We start from the raw sequence: 18,515 nt of genomic DNA on the forward strand, positions 1-18,515 counted from the left end.
TAACTAAGGGCAACGAATATATAAACCTGACGCTTAAAAGCGCGGAAAATGGCGAAAAGCGAGGGAAATTTGAAGAAAATGCGCGGCAGAAAATTTGCCGGGGATTTAATTCTGGAATTATAACTTTTCACAATTCTCAACTTTTACCTTTTTAATTTTTTGCAAAGCTATAATTGGTGTTCACTACGACGAGAAATGGGGGAATTTTATTTTTTAAAAAACCAGGATGCCGACAAATATTTATTTGATTTTGGTCCAAAACGATTCACTTATGTATGTATGTATGATTCGAAATATATATATATGTATGGATGTATGTATGTATCAGAATTATAATCGTTAGTACATGCAAGTTTTATTTATTTCTTGGTTAAAGCCTAGTATCCTGATCGACGAAAACCGAACGCCAGTCATGAGAGAGAGCGAGAGGCAAACAGCTGGCATTCACTTTTCGTGAAGCTTTTTTTTGACTTAGGTCTCCAGTTCGACGAAAAAAATACCAGAAAATTGCATCGCGTTGCCAACCACCTGAAATGAACTTTGGGTGAACCCTAGCAAAAAGAATAAAAATTTTAATCTTTCGGCGTGCGCTTCTCATCGGAAATTTAAAAAATGGAGGGAAAACATCAGAAAACTCGTAAAAGTCGGTTGTTGGAGTTCAACAGTGAAGAAAAAAAAGCACTAATTCGATGCGTGGAGTCGCGCCCAGAATTGTGGGATCTGTCCAATAAAAAGCATTTTAATGCAACATTTATTAAAAGATCCTGGGAGGAAATAGCCTGGGAAATGGACAAAGATGGTAAGTTACAATTGTACATTATTAAATATTTGTTAACGTAGACATATACAATATTTATGTTTAGATAATAGTTGCAAGCAGGCGTGGAAGTCTCTACGGGACAGCTACAAGTACCACAAGTGCAAGCAGCCAAAGAGTGGAAGTGCTGGAGGAGACCTACTGGAGAAGCCAACAGGTGCTACGGAGTGGGATTTCGCCCACTACATGAGCTTCCTGCCGGACTTATCCACGCAGAGGCAGTAGGTTCTGACCAAAATTTTTTTTACATTATACAAATATAATTTATTTTAAACAGAACAACCCATTCTGTGTTTTCGGAGAGCGACGGAGCACAAGCAATGGACTACTCCATTGAGGAAACTCAAGACCCTGTTGAAGCTGGCTTTTTGGAAGCGGAGGCGGAGCTGGAGGTCGAGCTATCTGAGGCCCAAAAGGAACTGTATTCCTATGTAAGTTGCCCAATTTCTATTAAATAATATAATTTCTTATGAAATATTCCTATACTTTTAAAGGGTGGAGGAAGAAGGAGCGCCAAGAAGCGAAAGGTGGAGGAAACACCAGCAGCCAAAATGTGCGACATGCTGGGCAACTTTCTGGAGCAGCAACAAAAGGCTACCCTTCCCACTCCTCCAAGGCCGGTGTTTGCCTACTGGGAATCGATTCTTAGCACGCTTCCTCCGGAACGTGCTGCCGAAGTGGAAAGGAAGATGACCCGGCTTCTGTGGGAGGAGAAAGACGCCAGTTAAAATAAAAATAAAAAATATTTAACATTGCAAAATAACTTTTATTGTTTTTTTAATTTCTTTGCACACCGGCAGACTCGTCTTGCCAAGGTACACTTCCAGCACTTCCGTTTAAATATTCTTTAAGGTTGTTTCGAACCTCCTTACTGAAGTCTTGTGGGCGACCTCGTCGGCAGGGTCGCAAGTCGGTCAGGACAGTGCTTGGTATCTCCTGCATCGAGTAAGTTGCTGGACTCTCCCGCATCAAAAAATTATGCAAGGCACAACAGGCTACAATGATTTTTTGAGCTTTGCATGGATTGCTTAACAAAGTTCGTTGTACAGCCATCCACCTAGCGCTGAGAATGCCAAATGCGTTCTCAATGCAACGATGAGCCCGACTTAGCCTGTAGTTAAAAATCCGCTCCTCCCTATGCAGATCCTTGCCACTATACGGCTTCATGATGCGCTTATGAAGGGGGAATGCATCATCACCAACAATGTAATAAGGGGTTCGATGGCCGTTTATAACATTGTCCTCCGGAAAGGGCAGCTGGTCTAAGAGCAACTGTTTGCCAAGAGCGCTGTGGGAGAAGGCATTCATGTCTCCTTCGCTACCAAAAGCCCCCACATCAATGTAGGTGAAGCGATAGTGAGCGTTGCAGATTGCCATAAGCACAATCGAATGAAAGCCCTTCATTACAAACGATTTTGTTATTAAATTCTATTGGCATTTAAAAAGTACTTACCTTATAATTGTAAAAAAGGCTTCCGCAATTTGGCGGGCCTTTTATCGCCACATGCTTTCCGTCGACAATCAGCATATTCCCCGTCGTCCACTTGGGGAATTCATCCCGCAAAGCAGTCCAAATGGCAATAGACACCTGGAGGAGAATCACTCCAAAATGTTGCTTACTGATCCGATAAGTTGATCCAATGTGGCGTTGCAGGTCTCCAGAGGCAAGAAATCTAAATAAAAGGATACAAAATATAAATATATTGTTATCTAAGACTAAATATTTAAAATCTAATTACTCTAAAACGATGGCCAACTTGGCTTTTATTGGTATAGCATCTGGGCGAGTGTTCCGTTTCGGTATAAGGTACTGCTCCACCATTCCAAAAAGAGTGTTAAAACTCTTCTGAGGCATGTGAAAGTTTTCGAAAAACATTGAGGGAGTCTGCAACAAGTTTTGAAACTTTAAAATGATAAGAAAATATTTTTTAGTGCACGAATATTAATACATTATTGAACAGTATTACTTACGTCGGAAGCATATCGGCCTTTAAGGGCCCTTTCCTGCAGATATGGGCTCACCCAATATTTCGGCCGCTGTCTTTTGTCCTCTTCCTCTAATGCCACAATACATGCCGCCATGCTGACAACCAAAATCAAGCTTGTGTTTTTTGAACTCGACATTTTCGTTTCATTTAACTTTGTTTGCTTTTTTGTTTGTCAACAAACCCAGCTGATTGACAGTAAGACCGTAGTAAGCTCAGTTCGGATGAACTCTCGAAACTTTGGTCACACTGGAAAGATTAAAGTTTTTACGCTAGCATAATCGTTTGTCGATCAGGATACTAGGCTTAAGCCTAGTATCCTGATCGACGAAAACCGTACGCCAGTCATGAGAGAGAGCGAGAGGCAAACAGCTGGCGTTCACTTTTCGTCGGGCCTTTTTTCACGTCGGTCCCCTGATCGACGAAAAAAATACCAGAAAATTTCATAGCGTTGCCAGTCTACTGAAATGAAGTTTGGGTGAACCCTAGCGAAAAGATTAAAAAATTTAATCTTTTGGCGTGCGCTTCTCACTGAACATTATAAGAAATGGAGGGAAAAACTCAAAAAACTCACAAAAGTCGATTGCAGGTGTTTACATGTGAGGGCAAAATAACATTAATACTATCTGGGGTGCCTCTTGTCAGAGCAAACTGTTTTTTAAGTCCAGAATGTACGAAAAAACACAATAAAAGTGCAGCTATGAACTTTAAATTAGCAAATAATTATCAGTAAATTAAAAAAAACAACTGTTAAATTTAAATTGTATTGTTTTGTAATTTCTTTGTACAGCGGCAGACTTGTCTTGCCAAGGTATTTGATAATATCTTTTAAAGGCTCTTTCCCGCAAATACGATATTTGAATTTTAACTGCTTGTCAACAAACCCAGCTGATTGACAGTACGACCGTAGCACGGTTAAATCCGATGAACTCTCAAACTTTTGGTCACACTGGAAAGATTAAAGTTTTTACGCTAGCGTAATCGTTTGTCGATCTGGATACTAGGCTTTAGAATGCTCGCTATCTACCGAATTTTTCACACGAATGCAAAATGTTGAAAGATGGGCCAAAACACAATTTATGACACGCCACAGATTAACTTCCAACTTTTAGCACTCTATACCTGGTGGGTCGATTCACATCCGTCGGTAACTTCCCTCTTCGAATCCATATGACTTCCTTCCTTCTGGCAGCAACGACGAATTTACGGAGACGGGCGAATTCGCGAGAGCGATTAAATCTTTATTGCGCTCCCGCTCCCGCCTTACACTATTCAACAAATATTATAAACGCAAAGTGCGCGAACAACAATAGCCATGGCTCTTGGAGGCCGCATCGAAAACTATTCTAAGTTTATCGGGTTTTAGCTATTTAGAACACCAAAATGTAGTAGATAGTATGTCAAGGGCGTTATTTTGTTTTTGTCTATGGAGTTTAATTTCTTTAAATACCCCTTTTCTATGTATGGCTCAAGAACATCATTGTACTTTTTTCCGTATTCAGGGTTTTTGTCTATTTTTCTTTTTCATAATAGCATCCGAGCATAGGCGTTGTTATAACTTTCCGGTAGTTGTGTGTCGTCGCTTTTCCAAAAAAGTCCACATTGAAATCTGCCATCCACTCGATTTAGCGTTTTATCAACAATTTCCAGAGACCTTTTGTCGTCAAGTGAGATTGGTATGTCATTTGGTGTTAATAACTCGTTATCAATAGACCAATAAGATTTAACAAGAGTGTGTAAAATATCCAGATCATCTTTTGGATTGTCGTTTCCTGCGCAGTTGTATACATGGAATGAATAATTTCTGTCTGAAATTTCCTTGTTTATTCCAACAGTTTCCAGCCTAGAGAAGTTTTACTGGCAACTGGTCCATTGAATGATTGATAATTTAGCTTTCGAGATACAATGAGTGACCAATTATCCTGACCTATCAAAATTTTTGGATGGGCATTTTGGTATGAACAGAACGAACATTTTTTCAAAAACTCATAGGTCTCATTCATGTCACTTATTGAGAGGGTATGTAAAGGTAAATTTAGGCGTGATACAGTTTTTACTTTTTGTAAAGTAAATGCTTTTGCTAATGGCTGCATTCCTCTGATTCCTAAACTAACTACTTTTGAATCAACTTGTTCATACATTTCGTTATTAGTCCATTGCATCATCAAGGGACATGTCGGTCCCTGTAGTCCTATATCACTTGCAACCTGCTCATCTATTAACGAAACTGTTGAAGCTTCTTCAAGTAGTGCGTAAGTGTCAATTTGTTTTTGAGGGCCTATCAGTGTAACTGGAATAACTTTAAATAGAATTTTGTTACAACCAAAATTAACATTACAATTAGTATCTGGCTTAGTTTCGTGTTGATTAAGATTTTTTGGCATCTCCAGAGAAGAGCTTGGTGCGTCGTTTTTGTCCTTATGGAATACAAAATTGTGGTTGTAGTTGCAGTTTACTACTTTGCACTTTTTCTTGCGTTTACAATCTTTAAGAACATGATTCTTGGCAAGACGTGATATGCATAGTTAATATTTAATGCTTTAAATTTTGGACACTCTGTTAGGTAATGATCGGTAGACTGACAAAAGTTACAATAGTATTTGGATTTTTCAAAGTTCTTGACAGTACTTGATACCATTAGTGTGGAGTCTTTAGACTTATTTACCCCGAATCCCAACGATGTGGCCGCTTTTATAGTTTGACCTAACCATTCGTGAAACACAATTACTTTTGGCTGAATAGTTTTGATTTTTTGGAAATGTTTCACAAAGGCTATTCGTTGAGACACCTGTACTTTTTCTAAAACTTCTTCAAACAATATATTATTACTAATTTGATCAATATCATTGAATGACAACAATGTTTGTATGAGATTTGTAAGCATATCATAAAATGTGATGAGTCTGTCATATTTATCATCTTTTATTACTGGGAATTGCCTAATTTTGTCTATCATCAGTTTTACGATATGACTACAGTCTCCGAAACGATCTCACAAAATAACAATTACATCATTTACATTGTCTGGCAGAAGGAGAAGTGATTGTACACACTCTCTTGCACGACCTGTCAGTGCCCTTCTTAGGCGATTGATATTTTCGTAATTGCTAAAATTACGAACTTCAGTGCTGTTTTCATACTCGGCAATGAAAATTGGCCATTCTAGTGGGTCACCACTAAATGTAGGTAGATCTTGTTTGATCGTCTGCCTTGCCAATTGGATCTACATTTATATTAGTCTTATCTTGATCTGTTAGTGCATGCTTGCGTTAATTTGATTTAACTCACTCACGTGTCCTGCTCTCGGTTTGTCCATCGCCTTTAAAGCATCCCTCCTGAATGTCTTGCAAGTTGTCCTGGTTGTCTTGAAGGCTTTCTTCCTGGTCGTCATGAAGGTTGTCTTCCTGGTCGTCATGAAGGCTGTCTTCGCCCTCGATCTAGTTTCAATTGCTTCTCCTGAAACTCCAGCTACATTCGCTGAGCTTTTAGTTGTTGTTGCTGCTTTAAGTGCACCATTTGAAGCTGAAGTTTTTGAACTTTGATTGATTTTTGAGAACGATGGCTTCTCTCAGATCCTAAGTCGTTCCTCCTGTCTGGAGTACTCTGGTTTGGTGTAGTCATTGCAACTACCGTAACAACCGACTGATCGTGTTGTAAGATTTGCTCATTATGATTTTAAAGACCAATGTTTGGTCGTGACGTCATTTGAGTTTGTGCTCTTTTTTTTTTGGAACGTGTGTTCGGCATTTTTCTGTTTTTTCTGCAATTCTAGACTTAAAATACACCCAAGAATAATATGTCCTTGGCCAAATGTATGTATGTATGTTCGAGATTTGATTGATCTAGTCGTCGTCAATGTATATGTGTCTGCGTACCCTTTCGCATGTGCAAATTAGTTTAAATGGGTTTACCGCAGTTAGTCCCTAGCTGCAGTCCCGTGGTCGATCGCCGGTTTGGTCGATTTACGTTGGTACGTGGATGGTCACTGCTGGCCTAGGGACTCAGTCGGTGTTCAAATAATAAATTGATTAACGGCAGTTGCCGGAGTTTGCTTGACGAGCGATGTGCTCTTTATTGGATCAAAAGCAGAACTAAAACTTAAAGCTAACATAAATGAGCTTCATAGCGGCCACTCCAATGGGCAGTGTTTGCCGGCTATGCACGAGCATACGGCCAGACGCTGTGTCAGCAGTTTGGCCGGCGCGATGTTTACGTAAACTGTGGTCAACAACTTTGGTTTTGCTGGCCACAGTTAACTACTCCCCCTTTTAAGTTAAGGCCGCCCTCGGCCGATCCTAAATCTGCAATCACTTCCTTTATTTGGCTGGCAGATCTTTTTGCCCTACTAAGTCGCTGGTAATTAGAACAATGCAGATGAGCGCACAGCATATTGCTCCTACAATAATTGCTGCGAGATGCATTTGGTTGTCGTCGATCTCGTCCCGGAACTCCTTGATAAACTCCAAGTTGCGTTCACTCAAGCGGTGAAGGTACGGGAGGCTGAGAACATCTTGGTTGACAGTGATGTTCAATAGGGGGGAGCTTTCTGCCCCTGGAGTTCTCCTGTTTATCGAAGGTGATGAGGTGAGTGCCATGCATCCAGACTTCTGTCCCGTTGTCCACTCGAACCTTGGCCAACCTATCGTTGATGATCACGATCCCTTCGTCCACGTATGTGATTGGGTGCAGGTCGCTCTGTTGTGTTCGTCAATGCGCCATCCCACCTGCATGCAGCTCTTTGGCGCATGAACTCTCTGACGCCAAACGGCAGAATGTGGCTCCCGGTGACAAGGAGCATTTTTTAATTGCGTGAATTTCTCCGCCGCAATCCGCTATAATGTTGTCTATTATCTGCAGCATTGTCTCACCATGGGCTAGAAAATGGTTATCTTTTTGCATGCCAATTTTATTCTAGGAAATTTTATAATAAAGTGTAAAACGTTAACGGACTGCAGAATCTTCACGGACGAAGTGGACAAAAGATCCCCTATGGGAGTGTTGGTGGGTTCCTCAAGCCAAACTGATTTTAAGACTTCGTGGTCTAAAATATTTGGACTAACAATATTAATTTTGGCAAGGGTTATTGCAAGTATTAAATTCTGTAATTCCATCATCAACATTCTGTTTCTAGCAAGTAGCGTCTCATATAAGTGTCCAGTGTCTACTTGTGAATTTTTGGCTGACCTCAGAATTTGATTAACGGTCGATGTTAGCTGATTAATTTGATTTTGAAATTTAGTGTTTATTTAAATTTGCCTATTGCTTGACTCAACCAACTTCATTTCGGTGAATCTGATTTTCTCTAAACCACCGGCGTCTGGTGTCCCTGCTACGACCTTTAGCGCTGGCCCTAAGAAATCTAGACTCCTAGCTACTCGATGATGAATGGCCAACGACTCCAACAAGTCCTGGAGGTGGGCGGTATCTACGCTTAGAAGCTTCTTTATATTGGATAGTGGAAACATGTTTAATATGTTGTCTGTTTCTTTCACCACGCGCGCATACTCCGAGAAGTTCGCTGTATGAGTAACGAACGCGAACTCTTCACACATTTCCACGGTGTCGGTTATTCCGGTGTTGATTTTTAAACATCGGCTGAGTTCCGATAGGGTACTATGGGTACCTGCCCGTTTGAAACTCTATGTAGAGGCGGTGCATTTGCAATGCTAACGCCAAAATGATTATTGGGCAAGGTTGATATTGCCTGCGACTTCAACGATGGTTCGTTGTTGCAATAGATTACCCTAGCTTTTGGAAAATAAGTCATCAGCTGAAGTAAAGCTGGTTTAAGATCCTCAATGGTCCTTGAGTGGACGTGTTGCACGACAGCAAATTTCGAAAATTTGTCGATGCAAGTGAGGAAATATTTCCTGTCGGTGGAGTATACGTCTATGTGCAGTATTTCTCCTATATGAGAGGGGATTGGTGTCGCACCCAGCTCCTGTTTTTTTGGATGTCTGTCATATTTGGCTCTCGCGCATGTCTTCGAGACAACTTCGCTGGCCAATTTTGCCATCTTTGGGAAGTAGTACTCAGAGAGCACTTGCTTTACATTTTCTTGGGCCGATCTATGGGCCCTATTATGCTCAGCTGTGATAATTTCCCGCCTCTCAGCAATTGCGAAAATGTCTATTACCTGATTTTTGCAGTGCCAAAATTTTGTTGCTGAAAATTATCGAACCAGCTAGTCCTGTACCATGGCCAACGTGTGTAGGTCACAATGGATGGAGTTTACACCATAAGGAACGATAATATCTGCGATTTCTCTGAGCAATGATTCTTTGCACGAGAAGCTAATTAAGTGACGCCTTTTGTTCCCAAACAGTATGAAGCTGCGTTTCAATGGGGAGCGCGCCTCTTCGAGAACCAACTGGTTCTGGAAGCAATTCAGCGGTTTGTCCGTAGACTCAATGGTGTGGGTCAGGGAGAGTTCGAGGTGTATCGTGGCTATGCATGATTCAGCTTCCTGCCCTTCCATGGCATTGAGTTGTTGTCTGGACAGCGCGTCCGCGACCAAGTTCTCTTTACCAGGCTTATAAAAAATACGCGCACCTGACTCATCGATGCGCGCCTTCCACCTCTTGATTTTAGCGTTCGGATTCGACTCCGAGACCGCCAAGGTTAAGGGCTGATGATCAGTAAAGGTATTTATGTCTTTTATTGCGTACAGATAGTGGCGTAATTTGGCCAATGCCCAACTAATAGCTAACAATTCCCTTTCATTTGTAGCATAATTTATTTCCCTGGCCTTTAATGTTCTTGAGATCATTGTGATTGGACGACCCTCTTGGGACAATACCGCGCCAATGCCATAGGCCAATGCATCTGTCGTTAGATCCAATGCTTTTTTATAATTGGGGTATCTTAGCATGACGTCCTCAGATGCCAAGATATTTCATAGCTTCTGAAACGCTTGTTGCAGCTCCTCAGAGAACTGGACCGAAATGTTCCGTGACCTATGTCTACTAACCGTTCCGTTTTCCCCTTTCAAGATGTCCGAAATGGGTCTTGCTATTGCTGCAAAATCCTTTATGAAACATCTGTAGTAGCTTGCCAGGCCAAGGAATGATCTGACCTCAAACACGGGTTTTGGTTCCAGGAAGTCTTTAATGGCTTTGACCTTCTCTGGGTCAGTTGTTGCATCATTGCTGGTGACTATGAATCCCAGTGTGATTTTTCTACGGACACCCTCATGTTTGCTTCGTAGAGGTTCTTTAAAACCCAATCTACGTGTGTGACATGTGATTCTTCATTTTCAGAAAAAATAATCACATCATCCACATATACGAAACAAAATTTGCCGATTTGTTCTCGAAAAATGTCGTCGATTGTCCTTTTAAAAATGCAGGCAGCATTTTTCAGACTAAAAGGGAGTCTGTGAAATTCATATTTCCCCCCGTTTACCGAAAAATAAGTTTTTTCGCGATCACGCTCTGCGATCATGATCTGGTGGTATCCTGACTTAAGGTATTTGGCCTTGCCTAGGTTTCCCAATATCATGGAGATATTTGGCATGGGGTACTTATCAGATACCGTTCTTTCATTTAGCTTGCGAAAGTCAATTACTAGTCGCATATTTTTGTTGCCCATTTCATCAGTGCCCTTCTTGTCCACTACCCATATTGGGTTGTTGTACGGAGACACAGATTTCTGGATTATGCCGTTCCCAATAGATTTTGGATTTCCTTGTTAACAAAATCGGCCGCCCCCATGGCGTACGGATACAGTTTTGCTTAAATAGGTTCTTCATCTATTGTTCTTATCGTGGCTACTACCGAAGTGTTATACGGTAGTGCCTCATTGGCATCTTTGATTACAGGAGCAATCTACGTTAGTAAAATTGACATCAGCACAGGTATGGAAGGAAATTTCTTCGACTTCCGTACCCCATTTAGGACTCCCAGATTTTAAGCAAAGCGATGCCCCAGCCTGTGTTAACAGGTCGAGGCCGATTATCCCATCGAACGTTGATAGGTCCGATAGAATAAAGAATGTTGCTTTTATATTGAAAATTGAGACGAGGCATTTCTGTGTTATTTGGGTTGTGCCATGGATTGAATAAATATTGAAAGGGGCTTCTACTGGACGGACGCCTTTTAGCCCCTTGTAAGATCTAATAATATTTTTAGAAGCGCCCGTGTCTATGAGGAATTTCATGGAAGCCCCCGCTACTCTTCGTCTGAGGACGGGTAGCAGGGATTTTCCCCTAAAAAATTGAATTGAATTGAATCGTATTCTTCAATGGCATCGTCATCAATTTTTGCCGCTGCACTGGAGGCTGCGCTAGAAAAAATTTTGTCCTTCTGCTCGCCGCTTTGAGTGACATGATTGACTCTTTGTCTTTTAACGGGGCCTGAACGGCCGGACGCAGCCGGCTTCCCGCTTTGGTAAGCCTGAGCTTGGGTCGGTTGTACAAACTTAGAAATGGATGAGTCAACAACCATTGGCTCCGGAGTATTATTTTGCGGTGCAGAATGCACCTGGGCCCTATGCGGCTTACTAAAGTGCGGGTTTTTACCGGCACCAAACTGCTGATTTGGCTGCGGGAAGGGCTTGTCTTGTTGGCGATCTTGTGGCTTTGGATTTTGCCGACGATCTTTGTCCTCCTGCCTTCTTGCAAACGTAGTTGCGAAAATGTATCTTTCGTGGTTCGATTCCACTTCCTGCGCCAGGGCCAAAGCCGATGGCATGTCTTTCGGCTTCGCCGAGAAGAGTACATATGAGAGGTTTCGTTTCAGGCCTGAAATGAACACACGTAAAGCATCCTCACGGAATTTGGCACATAAAATTGTCGCCATTGACGGGTCGTACGACATATTGACTTTATTTGTCAATAAGGTGAGTTTTTTCTCAATCTAATCGTAATATTGTAAAAGGGTCATGCCAACCTGTCTTAGGGTACCCAATTCTTGTTCAATGACATGCATTGGACGCTTGTCACTGAACGTGAAGTCAAGACGACTTACTAACGCGTCGAAATTCAGTACCGTGCCGAATGAGGACAGCACGGCGTCGGCAGGGCCCCTAATCTTACTTCTAATGATGATGACTGCCTGGTAGTGGCGAGAGGTACCATCATACCGTCTGAAAATGTGGTAAGCGGCCGTGGCCGCCTGCCGCCAGGGGACATACGTTTCCTGTGCGCCCGAAAATTCGGGCAAACATTTTACAGCATCTAAAGGTTCGTTACATTGTATATTATCATCTATTTGAATGGCCGTGTATGTCTTTATTTCTCCGGCCGTTGCTGATGCAGTACTTACTGCGGCCATCCTGCCGGCCAACTCCTCGATTTGTTGTCTTAACCCCTGCACTCTTATGTTGTTCTGAGCGGCCTGTTCTGCAAGGGCATTACTAACTGCTGCCTGTATAACCTGCCTATGTTGCTCGGGATCCATGACGTCTGTAGGAGGGACGGGGGGCTTGCGTTTTGGGGTTGAGGCGGGGACTTGCTGTATACTCTCGGAATCTGAGTCGCTTGAGTATTGTTTTCTGTTCCTATATTGGAGAAACGGATCACTCATGGGCAGTTGAATTTAACTGCACAGAAAACCCGTGCACGTAAGCAAAAGCGCTGTATAAACATAAACAAAGACAAAGTCGAAAGATTTTGGGGGTCGTATTTCCTTTCCATATGCGGGACAATAAAAACACCAACAATGTCTGCAGGGTGACAGAATGTGCGGCCGCTGCATAAAATTATATTTAGTACACAGTAAAAAAAAAAATCACCGAAATGGCAGGCGAGTAAGCGATGCGCCTTTACACAGAAAGAAATAAATAATAAATAATACAAAAATAATAAATTTATTATTTTAATAAATAATTTCGTATCGAAAATTATTGTTTTTATATGGACACAATAAAAAATAACTTAACTGTGGCTGTTAAATTATAAATTATGAAATTATAAATACTGAGATTTTCCAAAAATTCACTTTTCACTCGTTTATTTATATATTTGACTTCTTTTATTTTTTACTTTGTTGTTACAAGAATTAAATGGACAGAATTAAATGCTCATTTTTCTTGAGACAGTTGTCCGAACTATTCAAATGATTTTTATTGAAGACATAAAAGTTTTGACCGAAGGGCCCACTTACATGTTTTCCCACTAGTTGAGCGCCAATTAGTTTAAATGGGTTTACCGCAGTTAGTCCCTAGCTGCAGTCCCGTGGTCGATCGCCGGTTTGGTCGATTTACGTTGGTACGTGGATGGTGGTTTTGCTGGCCACAGTTAACTTGCATGTCCAAGATCTAGCTCGGCAATACATACACACTACATGTGAAAATTTTGGCTGATGAAATTTCGCGTTGGTTTTGCGTAATCCATGTGCCGTCCAGTAAGCAAAGAAGGACTGTGACTGTGCTCTAAGTCGCTTGGTCAAAAAAGATGCTGTTCAGTTGAAAAGAATGGCAACCTCTCCGATACGTCGCGATAATTTAAGGGGGTTACACTTTTCGATACATTTTAAATTTTAGAAAATACGTTAGCTTTTAAATTAAAGAAACATTTATCAACATTCTCCTCCCAAGTATTGTAGTCGTTACTTATTTCAATCTAGACGACGGCAATACTTTTACAAAATTTTGGGCTTACATCTAGTTTAATTAATTTAACAGAGGGTCTCTTATAAATACTGTTTTTAATCTTTACATCGACAATTCGTACTCGACCATCGTTTGATGGATATGTCTTGACAATTAGGCCTTTCGGCCAGACATTTCTCGGCACATCAGGTTATATCATTAATACTATATCACCTTTGTAAGACGATATTGTCTTTTGTCCATTTACGACTACAAATAAGAAATTGTCTATATTCCTTTTTCCATTTTAAAGCCTAGTATTCAGATCGACAAACGATTACGCTAGCGTAAAAACTTTAATCTTTCCAGTGTGACCAAAAGTTTGAGAGTTCATCAGATTTAAGCGTGCTACGGTCGTACTGTCAATCAGCTGGGTTTGTTGACAAGCAGTTAAAATTCAAATATCGTATTTGCGGGAAAGAGCCTTTAAAAGATATTATCAAATACCTTGGCAAGACAAGTCTGCCGCTGTACAAAGAAATAAAAAAACAATACAATTTAAATTTAACAGTTGTTTTTTTTAATTTACTGATAATTATTTGCTAATTTAAAGTTCATAGCTGCACTTTTATTGTGCTTTTTCGTACATTCGGGACCTAAAAAACATTTTGCTCTGACAAGAGGCACCCCAGATAGTATTAATTTTATTTTGTCCTCAATTGTAAACTCCTGCAATCGACTTTTGCGAGTTTTTTGAGTTTTTCCCTCCGTTTCTTATAATGTTCAGTGAGAAGCGAACGCCAAAAGATTAAATTTTTTAATCTTTTCGCTAGGGTTCACCCAAAGTTCATTTCCGCAGACTGGCAACGCTATGGAATTTTCTGGTATTTTTTTCGTCGATCAGGGGACCGACGTGAAAAAAAAGCCCGACGAAAAGTGAACGCCAGCTGTTTGCCTCTCGCTCTCTCTCATGACTGGCGTACGGTTTTCGTCGATCTGGATACTAGGCTTAAGCCTCAATGTTTTTCGAAAACTTTCACATGCCTCAGAAGAGTTTTAACACTCTTTTTGGAATGGTGGAGCAGTACCTTATACCGAAACGGAACACTCGCCCAGATGCTATACCAATAAAAACCAAGTTGGCCATCGTTTTAGAGTAATTAGATTTTAAATATTTAGTCTTAGATAACAATATATTTATATTTTGTATCCTTTTATTTAGATTTCTTGCCTCTGGAGACCTGCAACGAATCAGTAAGCAACATTTTGGAGTGATTCTCCTCCAGGTGTCTATTGCCATTTGGACTGCTTTGCGGGATGAATTCCCCAAATGGACGACGGGGAATATGCTGATGTGGGTTAAAGACTTCTAAGACGAATGGAACTTTCCTAATTGTATTGGAGCAGTCGACGGAAAGCATGTGGCGATAAAAGGCCCGCCAAATAGCGGAAGCCTTTTTTACAATTATAAGGTAAGTACTTTTTAAATGCCAATAGAATTTAATAACAAAATCGTTTGTAATGTAGGGCTTTCATTCGATTGTGCTTATGGCAATCTGCAACGCTCACTATCGCTTCACCTACATTGATGTGGGGGCTTTTGGTAGCGAAGGAGACATGAATGCCTTCTCCCACAGCGCTCTTGGCAAACAGTTGCTCTTAGACCAGCTGTCCTTTCCGGAGGACAATGTTATAAACCCCTTATTACATTGTTGGTGATAATGCATTCCCCCTTCATAAGCGCATCATGAAGCCGTATAGTGGCAAGGATCTGCATAGGGAGGAGCGGATTTTTAACTACAGGCTAAGTCGGGCTCGTCGTTGCATTGAGAACGCATTTGGGATTCTCAGCGCTAGGTGGATGGCTGTACAACGAACTTTGTTAAGCAATCCATGCAAAGCTCAAAAAATCATTGTAGCCTGTTGTGCCTTGGATAATTTTTTGATGCGGGAGAGTCCAGCAACTTACTCGATGCAGGAGATACCAAGCACGGTCCTGACCGACTTGCGACCCTGCCGACGAGGTCGCCCACAAGACTTCAGTAAGGAGGTTCGAAACAACCTTAAAGAATATTTAAACGGAAGTGCTGGAAGTGTACCTTGGCAAGACGAGTCTGCCGGTGTGCAAAGAAATTAAAAAAACAATAAACGTTATTTTGCAATGTAAAATACTAGGATACTAGGCTTTAACCAAAAAATGTCAGCAAGTCTTTGAGACGGTTTCCACATATTTAATAATTTTAAATCAAAATCAGTGGTTTTTGTATAAAAGGACTCTCTATAGTTGGGACCAATCAACAAATCGTTTGGCTTCAAGGGATCATATTCAAGTGAGTTTGAGGGCACAAAAAGAAGTGGTCTTCTGTTTATCATAAATTCGATCTCACAAAACAGAGTTTTCAAAACATACTCCCTGTAAAAATTACACCGTATCGTTTAACATGGCTTCTGTTCTGTGTGATTTCAATAGGCCCAAAATAGTCATTCCTACTTTTAAAAAAGCTCTTTCTGTTGCTCTTATTCGACAATTGGGAAGCTGACCCATTAGAGGAGCTTGCGGTTTGGCCTTTATAGTAGCACAAACGGGGTTAAATATTAAGCACACTTTATTCAGACTTGACCGTTCTCTTTCAGTTCTTATTCGCAATTGCCTTAACTTACATGGCGTCGGTTTTAACATTAGACAACGCGAAGTTGGCTGCGATCAGCACCGATATTTAACATTGCAGAGTTGCCACTTTGGCAACTATATAACAGCTGATTATTCTAAGTACTTACGACTATTAACCATCTAACCGTTATATTTAAATAATAGAGTTATACCACTAAAACATATTCATACTCGTGTATACTCGTACATACTAATATATATAGTCAGTGACTTATCCTACTACAACTCGGCCATCCTGACCGGTTGATCACCTGATCAAAATTAGATTTTTTACAAATAATGCAAATACTATTTACAATATTTTCATATTATTTTAAACTAGATGTTATTTATTACTTTTTACTTTTATTCCTTATCCAATGTCTTAAGTTCTGCGCACTCCAAACACATATGTTAGGTTTATGTGCTAATTGAAACCCTTCGACGTCTTTTAGTAAAAATCATCACTTTCGCCATCATATAAGGTCCTTTATGCTTGGGAATCAGTTTTCTAGCAGCACCAACAGTCGTATCAAAATTCTGCACCATTACGTAGTCTCCTTTTTTTCCTTTACTCGACTTTTATTGTACGAATTCTCATTATAATCTTGAAATTGTTTTTGGTGAGTCGCTTATTCTTATCTGTGTTAAACTATCTGACTTTGGATTTTCATTTATATCTTCTAGCCTTTCCTTGAGTTCATCGATTATCTTTCCTTTTTGCTCTGCACCGAAAAGCATCTTACTCGGAAGTTGTCTTATACTTCTACGCAATATATTATTGAGAGCATGTTCTATTTTATCTATAACGTTATCCCAATATACACCTTTACTTTGATCAACTAGTTTCGGGATCATCGGTCCAAGGGATCATCGGTCCATAAATTCCTCAAAGTCCTTAGAAGTAAAACAACTACCACGGTCCGAAATTATACATTTTGGCCTACTGTAAGCTCTAAAGTAATCTTGTAATGCTGTTATTACCTCTTTAGTGCTCGTTGACTTAGTTGAATACAGTCTGACAAACTTTGTGTATCCGTCAACTACAACGAAAATATGTTTCTTTACTCTTGATGAGTCTACTGGACCATAGTGGTCAATATGGATTACTTCGTACGGTTTGTTTCCCTTGGGAATACTGTGCAAAAAGCCTTCTCCCTTTCCTGATTTTGGTGAAAACGCTACACATTTTAAACAATTTTCAATATGTGATACACACTTTTCTTTTAAACACGGAAACCAATACGTTTTTAAGATTATATCCACCATTTTATCCCTTCCTACATGCCCTATTTCATTATGGTATTTATATAATACCTGATCTTCCATTTCTTCCGGTACGTAAAATAGTATCCTATTATCATTCGCTTTTCTGTATACTACACCATTCCTCATTTCAAATAACTTAAGTTCTGTCTTTTCTAACATGGTTTTAAGTTTTTTAACTCTTAGATCTTTTCCTTGACAGATGATTTTCTTCAAAACTGTCGGTTTTCACTATTAGAATACTGTTATAAGATCATAATTTTCCATCTCTAATGCCCTTCTTGAGATCTTTGGATTAAGTTCTGCTTTATTTAATGTTAACTTAAGGGCGATACAATCTGTTACTAGTTTGACATGTTTTCTTTGCAAATATATCCTAAATCTACGAAGAGCATATATAACTGCCAAAGTTTCGAGTTCAAAACTATGCAATTTAGCTTCATCTGCGGTGGTACGCTTAGAGAAATAGAATACCGGGTGTAATTCATCGTCTTTCTTTTGTAGATGCAACGCATCACTCGCGTCGCAATGTAATTCTATATCATCTTTGTAATTATATAACGCTAATAAAGGTGACTCGATAAGCTTTTCTTTTAATTTTAGAAAACAATTAATTTCTTCTTCTCCGAATCGAAATGGTTTGCCTTTTCTCAATAGATCGTACAATGGCTTTGCCATTGTCGAAAAATCCTTTATTAATCTTTGAAAATATGAAAGAGTCCCAAGAAACTTTGCACTGCCTGAACCTTTGTGGGAACTGGAAAATTTTTCACAGCTTCGATGCCCTTATCATCTGTCCTAATGCCATTTATAGAGATTAAAAATCCTAAATACTTTATATTTGATTTCAAAAACTCACATTTATCCATTCGAAGTTCCAATCTATTCTGAGTAAGCCTTTTAAAAATTTCGTCTAACGTTTCTAAATGCTCATTAACATTTTTGCTGGAAACCATTATGTCATCCATGTAAACTACTTCTTTGTTGGCTTTAATTATATTGCCGAAAATTTTATTAACAAAGCGTTGAAAAACAGCCGGTGCATTTTTTATACCCATCGGCATTCTTAAAAATTTGAATTGTCCTAGTGGAGTTACGAAGGACGTATATTTGACAGATTCTTTATTTACAAAAACATGAAAATATCCATTTTTTAGGTCTAACTTTGAAAATACTCTTTTGTCAACTAATTTATCTAATAAATCATCTATGTGTGGAAGTGGGTTATTGTCTTTTAGCAGTGCTTTGTTAAGTTTCCTATAATAAA

At 39.9% G+C, this 18,515-nt stretch overlaps 2 protein-coding genes and 1 long non-coding RNA gene across 5 annotated transcripts; 2 read left to right on the top strand and 1 right to left on the bottom strand.

Moving 5' to 3' along the window:
• Nucleotides 1-705: 705 nt before the first annotated feature.
• Nucleotides 706-1,545, top strand: LOC123037475. The gene is made up of 4 exons (XM_044458366.1): nucleotides 706-799; nucleotides 864-1,038; nucleotides 1,095-1,248; nucleotides 1,312-1,545. Exons 1-4 carry the CDS (start codon nucleotides 787-789, stop codon nucleotides 1,543-1,545), a joined length of 576 nt encoding a protein of 191 aa, XP_044314301.1. The 5' UTR covers nucleotides 706-786.
• A 17-nt stretch (nucleotides 1,546-1,562) lies between these two features.
• On the bottom strand, nucleotides 1,563-12,976 carry LOC123037469 (putative nuclease HARBI1). 3 transcript variants are annotated; one of them, XM_044458338.1, is made up of 5 exons: nucleotides 12,906-12,976; nucleotides 2,789-3,051; nucleotides 2,557-2,702; nucleotides 2,271-2,490; nucleotides 1,563-2,215 (listed from the first exon to the last, which is right to left on the bottom strand). In XM_044458338.1, exons 2-5 carry the CDS (start codon nucleotides 2,939-2,941, stop codon nucleotides 1,595-1,597), a joined length of 1,140 nt encoding a protein of 379 aa, XP_044314273.1. In that variant the 5' UTR covers nucleotides 2,942-3,051; nucleotides 12,906-12,976; the 3' UTR covers nucleotides 1,563-1,594. The 3 variants fall into 3 exon arrangements, with proteins under 3 accessions (XP_044314273.1, XP_044314271.1, XP_044314272.1); XM_044458336.1 differs by having other exon boundaries at nucleotides 2,557-2,720; XM_044458337.1 differs by lacking the exon at nucleotides 12,906-12,976 and having other exon boundaries at nucleotides 2,557-2,720; nucleotides 2,789-3,060.
• A 1,397-nt stretch (nucleotides 12,977-14,373) lies between these two features.
• On the top strand, nucleotides 14,374-15,446 carry LOC108041537. Its single transcript, XR_006417513.1, has 3 exons — nucleotides 14,374-14,488; nucleotides 14,555-14,804; nucleotides 14,860-15,446. It is a non-coding gene; the product is annotated as an uncharacterized LOC108041537 (long non-coding RNA).
• The last annotated feature ends 3,069 nt before the right edge of the window (nucleotides 15,447-18,515 follow it).

The sequence above is a fragment of the Drosophila rhopaloa genome, unplaced genomic scaffold (genome assembly GCF_018152115.1).
Source record: "Drosophila rhopaloa isolate 14029-0021.01 unplaced genomic scaffold, ASM1815211v1 contig_164, whole genome shotgun sequence".
In the NCBI taxonomy this organism is placed as follows: Eukaryota; Metazoa; Arthropoda; class Insecta; order Diptera; family Drosophilidae; genus Drosophila; species Drosophila rhopaloa.

Excerpts from the sequence above, each read along its gene's own strand:
- LOC123037475 (XM_044458366.1), top strand. Across the intron at positions 1,039-1,094 it reads GACTTATCCACGCAGAGGCA|AACAACCCATTCTGTGTTTT; the intron begins GTAGGTTCTGAC and ends TATTTTAAACAG. Across the intron at positions 1,249-1,311 it reads AAAAGGAACTGTATTCCTAT|GGTGGAGGAAGAAGGAGCGC; the intron begins GTAAGTTGCCCA and ends ATACTTTTAAAG.
- LOC123037469 (XM_044458336.1), bottom strand. The coding sequence starts at position 2,941 with ATGTCGAGTTCAAAAAACACAAGCTTGATTTTGGTTGTCAGCATGGCG. Across the intron at positions 2,721-2,788 it reads AAGGCCGATATGCTTCCGAC|TTTCAAAACTTGTTGCAGAC; the intron begins GTAAGTAATACT and ends ATCATTTTAAAG. Across the intron at positions 2,216-2,270 it reads GCCTTTTTTACAATTATAAG|GGCTTTCATTCGATTGTGCT; the intron begins GTAAGTACTTTT and ends TTTGTAATGAAG.